This window comes from Grammomys surdaster, unplaced genomic scaffold (assembly GCF_004785775.1).
Source record: "Grammomys surdaster isolate TR1022 unplaced genomic scaffold, NIH_TR_1.0 126059, whole genome shotgun sequence".
NCBI classification, from domain to species: Eukaryota; Metazoa; Chordata; class Mammalia; order Rodentia; family Muridae; genus Grammomys; species Grammomys surdaster.
The window spans coordinates 6,161,042-6,177,780 of record NW_021620869.1 but is presented as its reverse complement, the minus strand read 5'-3'; the positions used below and the strand labels follow the sequence as shown (position 1 = coordinate 6,177,780).

Sequence of the window (16,739 nt, the reverse complement as noted above, 5' to 3'; positions counted from 1 at the left end):
CATCCGTGTATAAGTATTATGCCCTTATGAGACCACCATTACACATGCAGTCCTTCATTGACCGGGAAGTATTGCAGGACTTGGGACCTTAGCGTGTGATGGCTTAACCAACACAAGAATGTTCTGTGAATGCCAGAGATTAGAAGTTCAAAACCTAGTGCCTGCAAAGCAGGTTCCCTGGCAGCTATGGAGGGGAATATTACCACCGTTCTGGCTCTGGAGTCTTGGCATCAGTGGCTCATGGAGGTTTCCTGACTCTCTGGATTTTCTCTCTTCCTCTACGTCTCTGTCCACAACTGTCTCTTTTTATAAACAAGGATTGTCCATTGTACTGGATTAGGGTCACCCTAATGACATTGTCACTTGCTCATCTACAAGGAAGACTGCACTGTGCCTCAGAACAACCTGTAGGAGCCAGCCCGTCTACATTTTCTTTGGAGTTAAGATTTTGGCCAAAGCTGCTGTTCACTCCATTAGGCTGCACTCCTGTTAAATGAGCTCTTGACCAGTTCTTGCACATCTCAAGCAGCTGAGAAGAGGGCGCAAGAGAGTCTTTAAATCTTCAGTGCACGCAGCCCACGTGGAGAAAGGCCAAAGGAGGTCACGCTTAGAGAGTGACTAATGCTTTGTAAAGTCGGCCTGCCTGTTTAATGAAGCACCCAGAAATCCTTTGTGTTCAAACCACAGTGAGGTTGGGCCATTGGAAGGTAACAGAGCCCTATGAAGAAGTCCACAGTACCTGAGGGTGGGGAAGCACAAGGCCCCTCCCTGAGTTTTGACATGTGGAACGGCACAGACCATCTACAGAGGTTTCTTGTCCTGGCCTGAGTTTATAACACAAGGCAGCATTTCCAGGACCTATACCCTGTCTTCTTTTGTTCCACCTTGGCTCAGATGAGACGGGACACTAGGGTGTCCCTGCTTCTCAAGTCATACAGCTAAGAACTAAAGGGCATGAACTTGGCCAGTGTATGGAGGTGTAAACTTGATGTATTCTGGGAGCTCCTCTCTAGGGTACTCTGGGGGATATAAGGGTAGTTCAAAGCCCGTCTCAAGATGAAGAATTTTCCATGAGCCCTTTTAAGTCCCTGGGTCCAGGCAACCCCCTTGAATGGCGCTGCAAAGAGAGGGCATGCTTAGCATACCTTGTGGTGGTGTTCAAGCACAGCTCAGGGCTATGGGAGATGCAGACGGGCCGCTTCACGGGCTTCTGCTTCTGACGCTGCTAGCTGTCAGTCATACTCATATGGAAGACACTTGTCAGGCTTGGGGGATGCACTCGAGGCTCCACTGGAGTTTACTCTTGCAACATTGGAGTCATTGAAACAAGATGGGAGGAGAGGAGGTTGCTGGCATCTAGCGGGTGGAGGAGGAAGATGGAGCAGATCTGTCTGGAAGCTGAGGACAGCCCCCCAGCACAGAATTGCCTGATTCCCAAATGTGTGGGTAGTGCTACCTAGAGGTAGCAGGGCTGGGAGCAAGGGGCTAAGGAGGAACCCACATTGTCCTGACATGTCTTGAGAATTAGAAATAAAAAGTGTCCTGTGTGTTGCTTCGTGTTTTAGAAGGTTATTCTCTGAAGGCGAAATAGTTTTTGTACTAGGAGTGAGAGCAGCTTGCTCGCCAAGGTCTCAGGAGTTCTGTGGACAGTGGGGCCGAGTCTGGCCCGTCCTCAGCAACTCCATCATCCGTTGCCAGTTCAGCGTGACCACAAAAAGCCCCTGTGATTCCAGAATGGGGCAAACGTGACTTCTTCCTTGAGTAGGGCATAAAGGGCATAGAAGGGGCACACAGAAAGTGACAAGTAGCCAGATCACCTGGATCCTTTTCCACAGTCTTTTCTGCTTTCCTTTGGATAAAATGATGTTTCTTTCCACACCATGCATGAAAAAGAAATACAGACCAGTTTAGAATATTAAGATATTTTACGTATAAATTCTTGTAAGATACCCCACATCTAAATTGTTAATGTCTTACTCAGGGGAGAGCCCAGAGTCATGAGCCTAAGGCTGCCTGCATCTTCCTACCAAATCCTGGGGTAGAGATGGGAATGGAGAGAAGACAGCGGTGCAGTGAGTGTGTTCTACAAGAAGCCGGGGGGGGGGCATTTCATGAACAAGGCGTGAGAGTGGTGAGGTGAGGGTGGGGAGCGGAGAATTGACGTCCTGTGCCCTCCAGATTTTAGTGGAGGACAAGCTGTAACCTCCCAGGTTCCTCCTCTGGGCTGGCGGGTACACTTCCAGAGCCCATTGCCTGCCCTGAACCGTCACTCAACAGGAATTTCCTCCTCCAGCCTCTCATGGTCTTGGCAAGGAAACACTATTGAGGTTTGTGAGCCACACTCTTCATGGGAGTGGCTTGGATGCCTTTTAAGTTTCCACCAGAGTACATGAAGCTGCTGAGGCTCTGGAGTCTCCAGGTGGAGGGGAGGGTGCGGTCTTCAGATGGAGGAACCCGGGAGGCTATAGCATGTTCTACACTAAAATAGGGAGGGCATGGACTGCGTGTTGTTAGTTCGCACTCACCACTCTTTCAGCTCGGTTTTTCTTGGGGTTGGGTAACTTCCAGCCCTGTGCCAGGAGGCAAGAGTCGTCAGGAGCAGGGTTACTCCACATGCTCTGAGGGAGATTAGGAACAGGCTAGACCCAAAGAAGGTGATCGAAGCAAAGACAGGAGCTAAAAAGGAACCCCCAAAGTAGAGTGATCACAGCTGTGCTGGTGAGAGACTGAGGGATCTTCAAGATGGACATTGAATGGAGGGTCAGTTGGCAAAACCGGCAAGTGAGGTTCTGTGGGGTGGACCTTGCCTGCCAGAGACAACTGCCAGTCAAGTAAGTTAAACTGCAGTAGGAGAGCGTGGGGTATTGTGACAGGATGGGGATTGGGAGAGGGTGAGGGGTCTTTCTTTACAGAGTCAAGAGGTCATTCAAAGCACCATGAGTCTCCCAGATGCTGGAATGCCGGAGAATGGTTTTGAATTGTGTGGGGTGTGTGGTTTTGAGCGTGGGGAGGGATTAGCTGAGAAACAGCAGAGGTCCCTGCGGTGAGCCCAGTTAAAATCAGGTACTTTGTCAGGGCGGAGGTTTCAGTCAGATCAGGTCTATATCTGAGGCCCACTGCAGGGAGGAAGCTGGGTATTGTTGGAGCATGTGGCACCATTGGCAGGAGGGACTGATCTTACTGTCACTACCTCTCTTACTACTGCCGTCTCTTCAGGAGGAATCTGGTCCTCGAAGTGTTCCGGGAATCACATCTTTCAATATCTTGTTGCCAGTGAGCAGTCTGAGGCCCAAGTTCGAAGGCTGCATTTATTCTCCTTAGGGATTCTAAAGATTTACGTTTTAAAGAGCAGGGCCCTGTCCCCACCTCTGCTCACCAAAATGTTACTCATGTGGGGGTCCGAATAAAAGGTGCAGGAATGAGCCGCCTGCGGCCACGAGTCAAACAGGTTCACCTGAAAAGAGGGCTGGGAACGAAAGGGGGACGGAGAGCGAGAAAAGATGAAGTTAAGACAAAGTTCTCTGATCAAGGCTCAAACTTGGGGACGTGTGGACTCAGATCTGAGTAGAGCAGGCGTCCAGGGTTTTCCAAGAAGTCTCTGCAGATGATCACTGTGGTAACTCCAGGCCCAACACAGTAAGGATCCAGAGGCTTCAGGGTCAGCCCGGGGACTTGAGGTAGAAGCCACTCAAGAGAATGTTTTGAGACCACAGATAAATGCTAAGTGTTGAGAAGGACAGGATAGGACCCTAACAGGAGGGTATACAGGAATTGATCCTGTCCTTCACCATATGAACCCCAGGATCAATCTCAGGTTGTCTACTGAGACATCTCACTACCCTAAGAGTAGCATTTCAGAGCTTTTTGGTTTGTTGCTGTTTTAACACACACACATGTTCCTGTGTGAGTACATGTGCATTGTGTGTGCACGAGTGTCCATGGAGGCCAGAGACAGCAGCATATCCCTTGAAACTGCAGTCACAAGTGATGGTGAGCTGTCATGTGGGTGCTGAGAACCAAATGAACTCAAACCCAGGTCCTCTGGAAGAGCAGTGGTTCTTAACGTGTGGGTTGTGAGCCCCCACAAAGATTGTATAACAGAGATCCTGAATATCTGATATTTACATTGTGATTCATAACAGCAGCAAAATTACAGTCACGAAGTAACAAGGAAAATAATTTCAAGGTTTGGGGTTACCACCACATGAGGCTCTTTTCACTTCCAGTCATATCTCCAGCCCCAAGAGCAGAATTTTTAAAAGAAAAAATGGCAGATTAAAATTTCTTTTTGGAAATGTTGAACGTGATATATACACATGCATTTATTTTGTTTGGGTGGTTTGGATTTCGAGACAGGGCCTTCACTTATATCAGGGTGACTAGAACTCACTGTAGCCCCAGCCGCTGTTAAACTCATCCTGTTTCAGCCTCCCAAGGGCTAGGGTTATGTTCATGAGTCACCATACCCAGCCTCAAATGTTGTAATAGTTTAAATCAGTTATTGACTAGACTATGAGATAGAAACAGGGGCAGGTCGGTGTGCCAGGCAGAGGGTGGTTTGTGCTGAATGAGGAAGTGAGGGAAGTGTGGCCATGCCACACAGACTTGCAAGCCAGGGTACAGAGCCTTAGACCGTGCAAGTCGATACTGGTTATCAGTATTTGTAAAGAGGTGGCTCTCCACCTTCCTAATGCTTCATGCGACCCTTTAATACTGTTCCTCATGTTCTGATGACCCCCAACCATAAAAATTATTTTTATTGCTACTTCCTAAGTGTAATGTTGCCACTGTTACGAATCGTAATGTGAGTGTCTGACCTGCAGGATGTCTGATATGTGGCCCCTGTGGGGCTCATGACCCACAGGTTGAGAACTGCTGCTCTTAAGCAAGGTTTTTGGCTACAGAACGTAAATTGTGTAGATACAGAAGTCAGTGACTTTCCTTTTCCAGAAATACTCACCTGAAAATACAAGAGAATAGTAAGATGCTCACGGTGGCAGCTACATTGAAACCCAATTTAAAGTTTCTGAGATGCTTTCTGAACAGGAAGTGAGTTGGCTGTTTGATACAGGTGTCATGTAGCCCAGGCTGGCCTTGGTTTCTAGACATTTTTACATTCCTAACACATGCAGGCAGGGATTAAGGCTTGGTGAGTGGGACTCTGAACTGCATGTCCTCTTAACCTTGACATGGGGGAAGCAAGCTGTGACCCACCATTTATGTTTTATCAATAATACTTTATTGGAACATAGTCATAGATGTTTGCTTCATATTGTTTGTGATTCATTTTGGACTACAAGAACAGAATTGAGTCTTTCTAACAACATTAGTCCCCAAAGTTCAATTTATTCTCTGTCCCTTTACAGAAAATTTAATAAATGGACACCCACCACACCTTTACACAAAAAGATGAACTAGCATAAAGATGTCAACATCAAGAAAATCCAGTGGGGCCACTCTTTGATGGAATTAAGTGGTGAGGAAATATTTTATATTAAATTATTCTGAAGTTCATGGAAGGAAAAAAAAAAGAGGTGTAAAAAACCTAAGATAGGATTTTGCAGGAGGGTGGCCAGTGGAATTACTGTCACTACTACATAAGAAAGTATTACCACAAAAATTGTCAGGCCACTGACACAGAATGGCCCCAGTGCAGACCCTCACATCTGTATGTATTAAAGTGTGTGGTAGTGACATTGAATTAGTCTGGAGGGGACATGTTGTTCAGGAACGCCATGCAGAAGTAATTACTCAGTTCTTTGCTAATTAATTTTGTGACAGTCCTCACCGAGAAGCCAAATAAATTCTTTGTACATTAATGTCAGCACACAAACCAATTTTTTAAGTAAAGGAAATAGATGGGAATGCTGATCAAATTTTTCATTAAGAGAGGCCATGCTGTGCATCCAGGGAAAGCCAGATGGGAAAGATTGATATGAATGCGTAATTCAGACTTCAAGCCAGCCAGTGGATAAGCTCAGACAGCAGGGTGGGGAAGATGCTGGCAACTGACTCCGTGTGAGAGTTGGGAAATAGGGCCAGACAGACAGACATGGGTTCTTATCTCACAGTTTAAGAACACTGGCTCTTGTAGAAGACCTGGGTTCAGTTCCCAGCACCCACATGGCAGGCAGCTCATAATTGTCTGTAATTCCAGTTCTGGGGATCTGATGCCCTCTTCTGGACTCTTCAGGTACTGCATGCATGTGGTACACATACATATATACATACATACATTCATTCATACAAACATTCATGCAAACATAAATACAGGCAAACACACACATAAATAATTATTTTTTCTTTTTCTAAAAAAAAAATCAAAGAAAGAAATGCCACGTGACAAGGTATGTTCTGAGACACATAACATGAAGCCATCTTGTCACTGATCAGACAGAAACCTGATTACTGTGTCACCACATGTACTCTGACAGAGCCACTGTCCTGTTGGTCCTTTGCTGACTGCCTCACACAACACTGAGTTCTGGGTGGTGGGGAAGGAAAGTGACTCAGACTTGAATGTCTGCTCCTACTTAGTAGGTTAACAGAGCTTTCCTTCAGCTGTCTACCAAGGGTGGGAAATGAGCTCCCACTGCTGTTGAGAGGCTGAGTTTCCAGAACCTTCCAGCAGAGCATTTGGCAAGGCTCTTTTCTCATCTAGAAAATTGTCCTACAAAATGATTTAAAAGCCAGGTGTGAAAACCCAGGGTTGTGAACCCAGCATTTGGGAAGTAGAGGCAGGAGGACTGCCATGTATTCAGGCCAGCCTGGGCTACAGAGTGAGACCCCACTCTTCACCCCACCCCCAAACAGAAAAAGAAGAAGGGAAGAAAGTAATTCAAAATGCAGTAAGATCAGGTATCAGAATGAGCTGAGCAGGCACAGGGCTGTGGTAGTCAGGCCGCTACAGACTTGAAGATGAGGCTGTAGGCTTGGTCAGCTTAGCCTGGCTTTAACTTTGCCCTCTTCTCTTGGGGGGAGGGCATCATCTAAGGAGCAGGATTGTAAGGGAAAGGAAGTATGAACAATGTCCTGCTGACTCACCCTGGCCACAGCACCAGGACGGGTACCTCAGGTTCTACCCACTGGGGTCAGTCTCCTCCACAGGTGTCATGAGAGAGTTTGAAATGTTGGGGACCCACTCACCGTCAGATGACATGCCTCTGTGCTAAGAAAGTGGCCTTGCCACATCTCAGGAACTTCAGGAGCCAAGGCTTGATGCAGGGGCTGGGAATGGGACTTAAGAGAGTCCCATTTTGGGCTGGTGAGATGGCTCAGTGGTTAAGAGCACTGACTGGTCTTCTAGAGGTCATGAGTTCAAATCCCAGCAACCACATGGTGGCTCACAACCATCCATAATGAGATCTGATGCCCTCTTATGGGGTGTCTGAAGACAGCTACAGTGTATTTACATACAATAAATAAATTTTAAAAGATTTTTTAAAAAAAGAGAGTCCCATTTTTATCATTTAAAGATGAAAAATCAGAAAACAAGGAAGTTGAACATTGTAAAAGGAAAATGTCCCTTCCACCTAAGGTCAACATTTTCCTTTTCTGTCAAATGTACACCTCTGGAAATGGAGTAGATGAAGCATTTACCATTAAATTTACTGAATTAGAGCTTATTTGTATATTAGATTGTATGTGTTCTCTGTTCTTTGAGCTGTCCTATGTTAAGGGTGCCTTTAAAGAGATGTGCTACCCTCCAGCTCACGCAGGGTGCTTAGGGCATTCCATTTCCATGGCATCGTGGACATTCTTTCTCCACCTGTAATTTCCCAAGGACAAACAGCCATGAGGGGCAGCAGGATGGTTATAAGGTTCTCCTCCATTTCCCTAAATAAGCCTTGGCAAAGGTCGAGATTCTGATGGGTTCACTGCCCTAGATATCTTGTCAGTGACTCTTGGGCAGTTGCTCTCCAGGAAAGAAATAGGCTTTCACCCCAGGAATTTTCCCAATTTCTTACTGTGATAAATGGTATGCCTCCCCACCCCAACATGGTCTTACTCTGTATCTCAGGCTGACCTCTGCATTTGAGGAAATTCTGCCTCCCTAGCACTATGAATACAGACATATACTACATAGAACTAGCTCCACGTTACCTGTGGAATAAAGCTGATAGGTGACATTGAGACTGTCCCTTTCCATCTTGGCTCCCTACCTTCTGACTGGGAGGCAGACACTTACCTACTAATAACTAAGGCTGAGAGAGAGCCCTCGGGCATCCTGTCCTCACCTTCCCTGTGCAGCGCCTCTGTCCATGCTGTCAGGCACTGAACAGTGTGGCACGTATGTTGCTTTGTTTTCTCATGCTTCATTTGGTAGGCATAGCTCTGCCCTCTGTCCTGTCTTTTTACAAGGACTGTGCTGGGCTGCCATGGATCTGCTTGGGCTGTAGTTGCTGCCTCCCCATTAGCCTCAGAGATACCCCTTCCAATATGGCCAAGCCTGGACTCTCCCTTTCTTGTAAAGTGAGCAGAGTGGCTATTCCTGAGCTTCCCACAAGACCATTTGTAAGAATCCTGTGATCAGTGGGAAAGATGTTTTCATCCTTAAAACAAAGCCAGCTGTCAAGTGGGTTGATTTATTTTTATTTATATGTATGTGTATGTTCTGTAAGTAAATGCCACATGAGTGTGGTTGCCTGCAAAGGCTGAGGCTGGCATTACAGGTGCTTGTAGTAGGCCACTCACCTCAGATGTGGGAACTGAGCCCCGGGTCCTCTGCAAGAGCTGCAGAACCGAGCCCCGGGAACTCTGCAAGAGCGGCAGGAACAATTTTAACAACTGAGCCTCTTCTCTGCCTCAAGGGGATCAATCCATTTAAAGAGCACTGTTAAATTATACATATGTGGTGGGGTGTCTGAACTTTGTGTTTTGAGATAGGGTCTCACTATGTAGCTCAGGTTGGCCTTGAACTTGGAATCCTGCCTCAGTTCTTGGATTGTAGAAGCATATGTCACTGCATCTAGCTATGTTTGTTTGATAGGTTGGTTTGTTGGCTTTTTGTTTGTTTTCCAGTATGGGAATCAGTGACTTGTATTGGAAATCACATCTGCTGGCTTGCAGTCTTGAATATCATGTCAGATGGAGTCTAGACTCAAGTTAGATGAATGAACCTCTCTGTTTTTCGATGCTGTGACCACACTTCAGAGATAATTGTGCCTTTTCTTCAGAGTCACTGAATGGAGATCAGAGCTTAGAAGTCTGTACTGTCTGGGCTGGTCACAAGCTCTTCCTCATGCCTCGTCTGCCGTCAGCTACACCACACACTGGCTTGGTTTCCCACATGGCTAAGCAGAACAGACCACAGACTTGGTTGTGATGAGTAGTTCTGAGGTCCTAGGAGACAGGCATTGCTGTACTCTCATTGGCTGGCCTCCAGACTCTAAGGTTTTCAGCAGTGTGGGGCACAGGGATTGCTTTGTCTACTACGGCTTGAACAGCGTGACCAGAAAGCTCTCTTGATCCCCACCACAACCCTGTGCTCGCCTGACTCAACTTTCTGTATTTTGTTACTGACCCAGCCCGTTCTAGCCTGCTTGGTCTCCATTGTCACAAGGCAGCAATGCTTCCCAGCTGTCCTGCCCTTGGGCTCCCCTTCAAGTTGCTGGCAGGTCCTATAGCATTGGAGGGATGGTTCATGAACGTGAACAAGTTACTACGTTTCCCCGCGGGACATGGAACCTCAGCTGTGTCTGCTATGACTTTATGCCATGGTTGCAATGGACATGAAAAAGGCATCCCATCTTTAGAGCATGAGACAGAATCCTTAGGCATTTGTACCTCATGCTGTCATCTGTCCCCTCAGTGGCAGAGCACAGGCTTCCTGCAGCTCCAAACCAATGCTGTCTCACGTGTTCCTGAAACACTACACGCAGGTGCCAGCATGGGAGTCTGGGAGCCACAGGGTAACACTTTGCTTTATCTACAGGTGGCTAGAGGGAACAGAGGCCTGTCTGCCAAGCTGTAGGCAGGGTTCCCCTCCCTGGGCAGAGCTGAACCCCCTCAGGAGGAGTCATCTGAGCATGCTCTCCTCCCCTGGTGGAAGTTAGAGGCAAATACCTGTGGCTTTGACATCCTTGTGAGATCAGGTGCTGAAGTATTAAGGCCGTGGAAGCCTTCTACTCTCAGAGTGACTCCTAGGAAGCCAAGCCACTTCTTGTACAGCTATCTCTTAGGGAGCCAGAAAGAGGACGAATAATTGAGATTTTTGTATAGAGACTGGGGCTTCGAGTCACAGGGCAGGTCAAAACTCATACTTTTATTGTTTCTTACTGGAAGAAATCAGTTGAAATCGGCCCAGTACTCCACAGACTGCAAGTAGATGTAAAAGGTGAGTCATGTTAATACAACCGGAACTGGCGAGGGAGGCGCTAGGAGCGTTCATGCCCTGTTCTCCGCCAGCTTTGGCTCTCCCTCTCAGACTCCTGGTTTCTGCCCAAGTCACACATGGTCCTGCTACCCCGAGACACACCCCATCTTGGTCTTGGTGCCTTTCCTGGATTGGGTAGTTTCATTGTTCCTGGAGCCAGGGTGTTGGCAGAAAGGCCACCACATGCAGATCCCGTGACTGGGAGGTGCAGAGAGAGCATGCTGGCAGCAGCAGGGAGCGCAGAGCGCCTGAGGCAGCCAGCAGGATCTGTCAGCGGTTCTATCTGTGTAGAGTGCTTGCCAACCTCCTAACTCCCGGGGTCTTGTCTCTAAACAAGTCAGCCCTGACACCCAGAAAAGGAAAACTCAGTAGTTAGAGGAGTAAGACCCACAGCAGCCTTCTGGGCCCACAGAGGGATGCTTTCATACCCAGGTACCATCTGGAACATTGGAGTGGAGCTATTTATTGCCCCTGTCAGTGAGAGTGACCTAGAGAGTAGGCAGCCTACCTTGGAGAAAGGATGGCTGGAGCCTGAGAAATGGAGGCATCCTTTTGGAGAAATGTTGCTAACTTCTTTGGCTCAGCTGGATGTCTGGGTGCTTCTGAGGTGCTCACCCAGGCAGTCTGTCGTTTTCTCCCCCAGGTGTTTTGGGGGAGAATCAACAGGGTGGGTTTTGCAAGTTCAACATGCTGTGTGTTATCAAGTCACACCAACCTCTTGGCTCCATAAAAGATGGTTCAAGGTGCCTACAAAAGACCTCAGACCCATCGTCCTGGTTGTCTAGTAGGAATTCCTAACTCCGTGCCTTTGAGCCTGCATAGCACATTGGGAACAGAGATTGTGTAGGCTCACATTCTAGGGGTGTCTTGCTAAGGAAGAGCAGGACTTTAGTGGTGATGAGACAAGTACAGGAAGAGTTTGGGGTGAAGGCGTTCCTCTTTCTACCAATCAGATTCTATATATGAGTAAGTGGGTGTGTGGCTGGATGGGTGGGTGGATAGATGGGTGGATGGATGGATGGGTAGGTGGATGAATGGGTAGGTGGATGGATGGGTGAGTGGGTGGGTGGATGGGTGGGTGGGTAGATGGATAGATGGGTGGGTGGGTGTATGAATGGGTGTATGAGTGGGTGGGTGGATGGATGGATGGGTAGGTGGGTAGATGAATGTGTGTGTGTGGGTGGGTGGGTGGGTGGATGGATGGGTGGGTGGGTGGGTGGGTGGGTGATAGAGTCTAGTGAATGCCTGGAGAGAACCTTCCAGTCCTTCCTAAACAGCATGTGTCAGGGTCCTGTTGTAGGAAGTGAATTTTGGTAAGACTGTGGAGGCAGATGGGAAGAGAGCAAGACCTGGGGAAACTGACCTGAGGGACAGCAGGGCTGGTGGTACAGGGAGAGGCTGGAGGTGCTGTTAGCTCTCCTGAGAGCAAAGAAGGGTGGGTAGAGAGGCCTGGCAGCCTCTGACTGCTGATTGAGGTGTGGACTGCAGGATGCAGACAGCCTGGTGGGAAGGAGCCAATTACTGTAATTGACCTGGTGGTGTGCTGGCGCTGGGAAGGGTCAGGTGGAGGTTACTTTCTGACAGTGGAGGTGTACGTGTGTGTAACTGAGGGGCAGAGAGGGGTCCTCTGGCCATTTGGTGGGTGTTGAATGGGAACCTGGCCATCTACCTCCGCCTTGAAGGGCTCAGAGAACGACAAGCAGTGAGGGACATGGTGATAACCTGGATGACAGCCCTGGGGACACTGGTTGACTGAGTTGATCTGATGAGAGCTAGTGCCCATGAGTCACCTAGAACTGGTAGAGCCCCAGGGAAGGGGGTGGAGCCAGGAGGGAGGGGCCGCAGAGAAGCCTGGCTTCCTGGAAGCCCAGGTAAGCCATCCTGGTTTTCATGTGGGCACTGAATGGAAAATGCAAGGGCAGCTGTTAGGCAGGCCTGAGACACAGCAAATCCAGTTGGAGTCAGGAGGGATGTGCAGCTCCACAAAGCTGGAGATGAAGGTGAAACTAAGCCACGAGGGTGCAGCAGACTGGGCTGGGTTACTGACTTGCTCCCTTAGAGACAGGAAATAATCCCTAGTGATTTGAGGGAACAAGATGGCCTAACCTTGGAGAAAACGAGGCTCCCACAAGGACAGATGGTAGAAGAATCGGGAAGCCCCCAGCACCACTGTGAGGCTGTGGAAGAATAGGCCAGCCAGGCAGCGGAGAGCCATAGCTTCTAAGGGACTGTCCCTTGTCTACAGGGCCACCTGGCCCCCTTGTCAGCCCCAAGGCTGTCACAAAGCCTCCTGGGATCAATTGTTTCTGCAAGGTGAATGAGAGACTGTGGGTTGGTCCCCATGTCTTGTCAGCTCAGTTGGAGGGTCAGGCCAGGCCAGTGAGAGGCCTAAGTAAGGGGAAGTAAATGTCTTCACCAGGATGGTGATGGGGACGAGGGCCTGTCTTGTGGATGATGGTACAAAGGGCAGGGTAACTCCGACTGCTGGCAGCTGCCAGACTCTCTGTATGTAGACCACAAAGCAGTGGAGTTGGTAGAAGGGGCTTCACGGTCCACCTGCCAGGGGCTGTATTCTGAGGAGAGAGGAGGACACCCCCAGACAGGTCTAGAGGGACTAACTGTCTTGCCTCTTTCCTTCAATAAAATGTCCCCAAAGGATGGGGCAGTTAGTGTCCCTGTTTGCACTCAGTGTGGTATTGACAGTACCAGGATCCAATTCAAGTACCGGCTGTCACTGGAGGGGAAAAAACGATCGTTCTTGGGATTTATTTTTTTTCTTTACCATGAGACAAAAGTCCTCTGCTCCATGAGTAGGGGTGTATATGTGTTTGAGTGAGTGCACTGGTACCCAATGTGCATGACAGAGCACACTGGTGCCAGTTTAAACGCAAGGCCTATCAGGATACTGGTGGTCACACTTAAGAGCTTGGCTTCTCTGTCTGGTGGACAATCCATAGGTGGTAACCTATCTGTCCCTCAAATGTCTCCTCTGAAGGTGTCAATTTTTTTTATATATTCTACTGGTCTCTGGGTAACTGCTGACACCCCTTTTGTCCCTCTCCTGGCTCGGGGCGCTCGCTATGTCCTTAAGAGATAACCGTGATTCATCTTCTTCCAACTTTCTCTGCTCCTGAGGACTGGATCTGACCCCAGGTCTCATGGTCATGAGAGGGCCCTGGACCATCTTTTTATATGGATCATTTGCGTTTTCCACCGACCTCTGAGTCCTTCGTGGGGATTGTGGAGAAACCCAGAGCCTCAGCCTTGCAGATTGGACGTACTGGTGTCCACCCTGGCCTGTCCTGGTAGAGTTGCCCACTCCAGAATCTCCCAGTACCTCTGTGTGAAGTGGCCTACTGTTCTAGGCTTTGAGGGAGGCAAGGCTATCCAGCTGATCTTTCCAACAGCGGTTAGCTTTCCTAGACCAGAAGTAACCATTCCCAAAGGAAACAGCGTTGTTTTTTTTGTTTGTTTTTTTGTTTTTTCTTCTTTCGACTGTGTCGAATGACAGTTCCCAGCCAGGAGTGTTAGTTACTTTCCTGAGGCTATGATAAAACACCACAACCAAAAGTAATGTGTGGAAGAGAGGATTTATTTCAATGTACGGTTCCAGAGGGATGAGAAGTCACTGTGGCAGGCAGGCATGCCAGCAAGCATAGTAGAAGACGCAGGAAGCTGAGGACTCACAGGCTGAACCACAAGCACAAAAGCAGAGAGTGAACTAGATACAGCATGAACCTTTTCATCTCAAAAAGCACCTTTGGTGACATGCTTCCCCCAGCTAAGACGCACCACACAGAACTCCCCAAATAGGACCACCAACTGGGAACCAAATACTGGATCCTATGAGAGACATATCTCATTCAAGCCACACCTTCAGTGGCTTCCAGAAGTCCTCAGGGAACAATGAGCTAACCCACGCAGCCCTGGTCCCCACTCACTTGGCTAGGCACTCCAGGGCCCACCCCTGTTCCAGTACCAGGCTCGGGTGCCTTTGAGCAGGGCTACTCTGAGCTGTCTCCTATGGCCTGTCACACCCCAGGCTGTTTCCATGGTAGCCAAAGCACGATTCTGCCCATAGGATTCTAAAATCAGGAGGTTGTCTTGAAGCTTTAATGTCCCCTGTTGTACCATTTGGACTCTGGTTCTTTAACCCTCTACAAAAATCAGTTCTTGTGGCCTGGACTGGGACAGTCTATGAGACACCCCACCCCCTTCCTTAAGGGAGGGGTGGGATAACAGAGATGACCAACTCATTTCTGATGGAAGGACTTGTCAGACACAAGAGGAACACAGGCACAGGTAGTAATGCCTGTGTCCCTGAAGCAGGTGAAGAGCCAAAACATACCCCTCGTTCACACGGGTCCTCAGAGCAGCTCTGAGCTTCACCAGCGTGATCAGGACAAACCTGCCATCACCTGTCACAGCTGGTAGGCATCTTCTGACCTCAGCTTCCCTTCTATAGTGGCTGCAGAGTCTGTCGCCTCTCCTTAGACACCCCAGCCTTTAGAGTCGCAGGGGACACTTGTCCTCGTACGACTGGACAGTGAGCAAGCTCAGGTCGTGTACGGGCTCTCGCCCATTCCTGAAGTGACGTTCCCCTTCCCCCTCTCCAGCCTGTTTCCTCAGTCATGATTTTCCCAGTGTCCGTAAATGACACTGAGTCTTTGGCCCAGAGAGCTTGCAAACCGTGATCTTCTGGAGTCTTAAGATGGGCGGGAAGTCGGAAGCCTTTCTTGGATCTCTGCCCACTGGTCACTGGAGCCAAGACGGGCCTCTGATGGGTGGTAGTAGTCATTGGTGTTCATTGAGACCTTGCCTCACGTTCTACATCATTCTGACCGTGTGTATTTCTTAAAAAGATATCAAGTGTAGTTAACTAATGGGGTTTTAATGCTGGATGATAAACACCAACACTGGGGCCGAATAGGATTCAGGTTGTGTGTTGTTATCATCAGCAGGAGGTGGGTGCTGAGCCTGCTCGTTCTCTACATGGGTCCTTCGAGCTGGGGATGGAGTGCCTGGGGCTGGTGAGCTCACTTTGTCATAGAGAGCTGTGTGAGGGTACCACACCTGCAGTCAGAGGCCCCATTTCCAACCATGGTCTAGATGAAGGGTTGAGAGTCCCATTGTTTGGGGACAATAGTGATCGGCTGAGACAATATGCATGGGTTTCTGGTAGAGTAGCTGCAAAATTCACACATTGAAATCAGCTCTTGTTGCTATTTCTTGTCTGTCATTCCTGGTTTAGGGTCTGCTCCAAGCCAATGAAACACCCTGCCATAGATGCTTAAGCCTGGTCTACCTCATCCCACTAAGAATAAACCTTACTCATAATCATGTCTATCGCCAGCCTAGGAATAGCAGTTCAATAGTGTGCCCAGTTTCACATGTATTAGCTACACATCATATACCTGGTAGCCCTCCAGGATTGGGTTTATGATATCTGTTTAGGTCCAGTAGGGACTGTGGTTATACACAGGCAGGGAGGAGCACCCCCTACCCCACCCCAAGCCACCATGGCAAGGTTTCAAAAGTAAATGGTGTCACTGGTTCTCTATTGCTTGTGCCAAGCCTCCCACGGCTGCTCCTCCAACAGGACCCGCCACTCTGACAGACAGGGCCTGTTTTCTTCCTGAGTCCTGGAAGTGACAGTGTACTGCACAGTCTGAGGCTGTCTTCTTTGACTGCATTGAATGGCTGTCCAGGTGCTGGGACACATTTCATAGACCCCATTGTGCCCTAGGAAGAGCATCTCTGCATGCCCACTGGGCACAGGGTCTGTGCAGCTTGCCATTTCTGCTCCCATGCCAGAGCAATGAATTGGGCCTCTCTTCACTGGAATGGTCTGGAAGAAAGAGGACTCCCTTCACCCATAAGATTACCCTGGAAGCCATGCTTCACTTGTTCAGAGGAAATTATTTCTCCTCTCCCTTCAGGAAGAAGCACACTGCCAATTTGACCCTGCCGTGCAGCGTGACTCTATGTGACAGCAGCTGCTGTCCCTGCTGGAACTAGGGGAGGAGACATGAGACCATAGTACCTCACCCACCCAAGAGGTTCACCATGGCAGCCCAGCGCATCCGGGCAGCCAACTCCAGTGGCCTCCCTCGGTGCAAGTCAGAGGGGACTCTGATCGACCTGAGCGAGGGCTTCTCAGAGACAAGCTTTAATGATGTCAAAGGTAAGTTCCTAGCCAACCTCTGCCTGACGGACACACCGGGATATTGATGGCTCTTGGGTTTCCAGGCAGTCAGCTTTACAGTCAGCTCTCTAACCCTCCTGCTATTCATTCCTCCCTGAAACAGTGCCATTTATCTCTGGATGTGTAGGAAGAAGGTTGTCTGCACACACATGCACATAC

General features: G+C 48.9%; 1 protein-coding gene across 3 annotated transcripts in view; it reads left to right on the top strand.

The window, feature by feature from the left end:
• The window catches only part of Sh3bp4 (SH3 domain binding protein 4), an 80,022-nt gene that overhangs the window by 46,908 nt on the left and 16,375 nt on the right, over nt 1-16,739 (top strand). For all 3 annotated transcript variants that reach the window (XM_028755416.1, XM_028755417.1, XM_028755418.1), the window contains one exon: nt 16,315-16,559. In XM_028755416.1, the coding sequence (XP_028611249.1) occupies nt 16,442-16,559 (118 nt within the window). In that variant the 5' untranslated portion in view covers nt 16,315-16,441. The remainder of the gene's footprint in view (nt 1-16,314; nt 16,560-16,739) is intronic.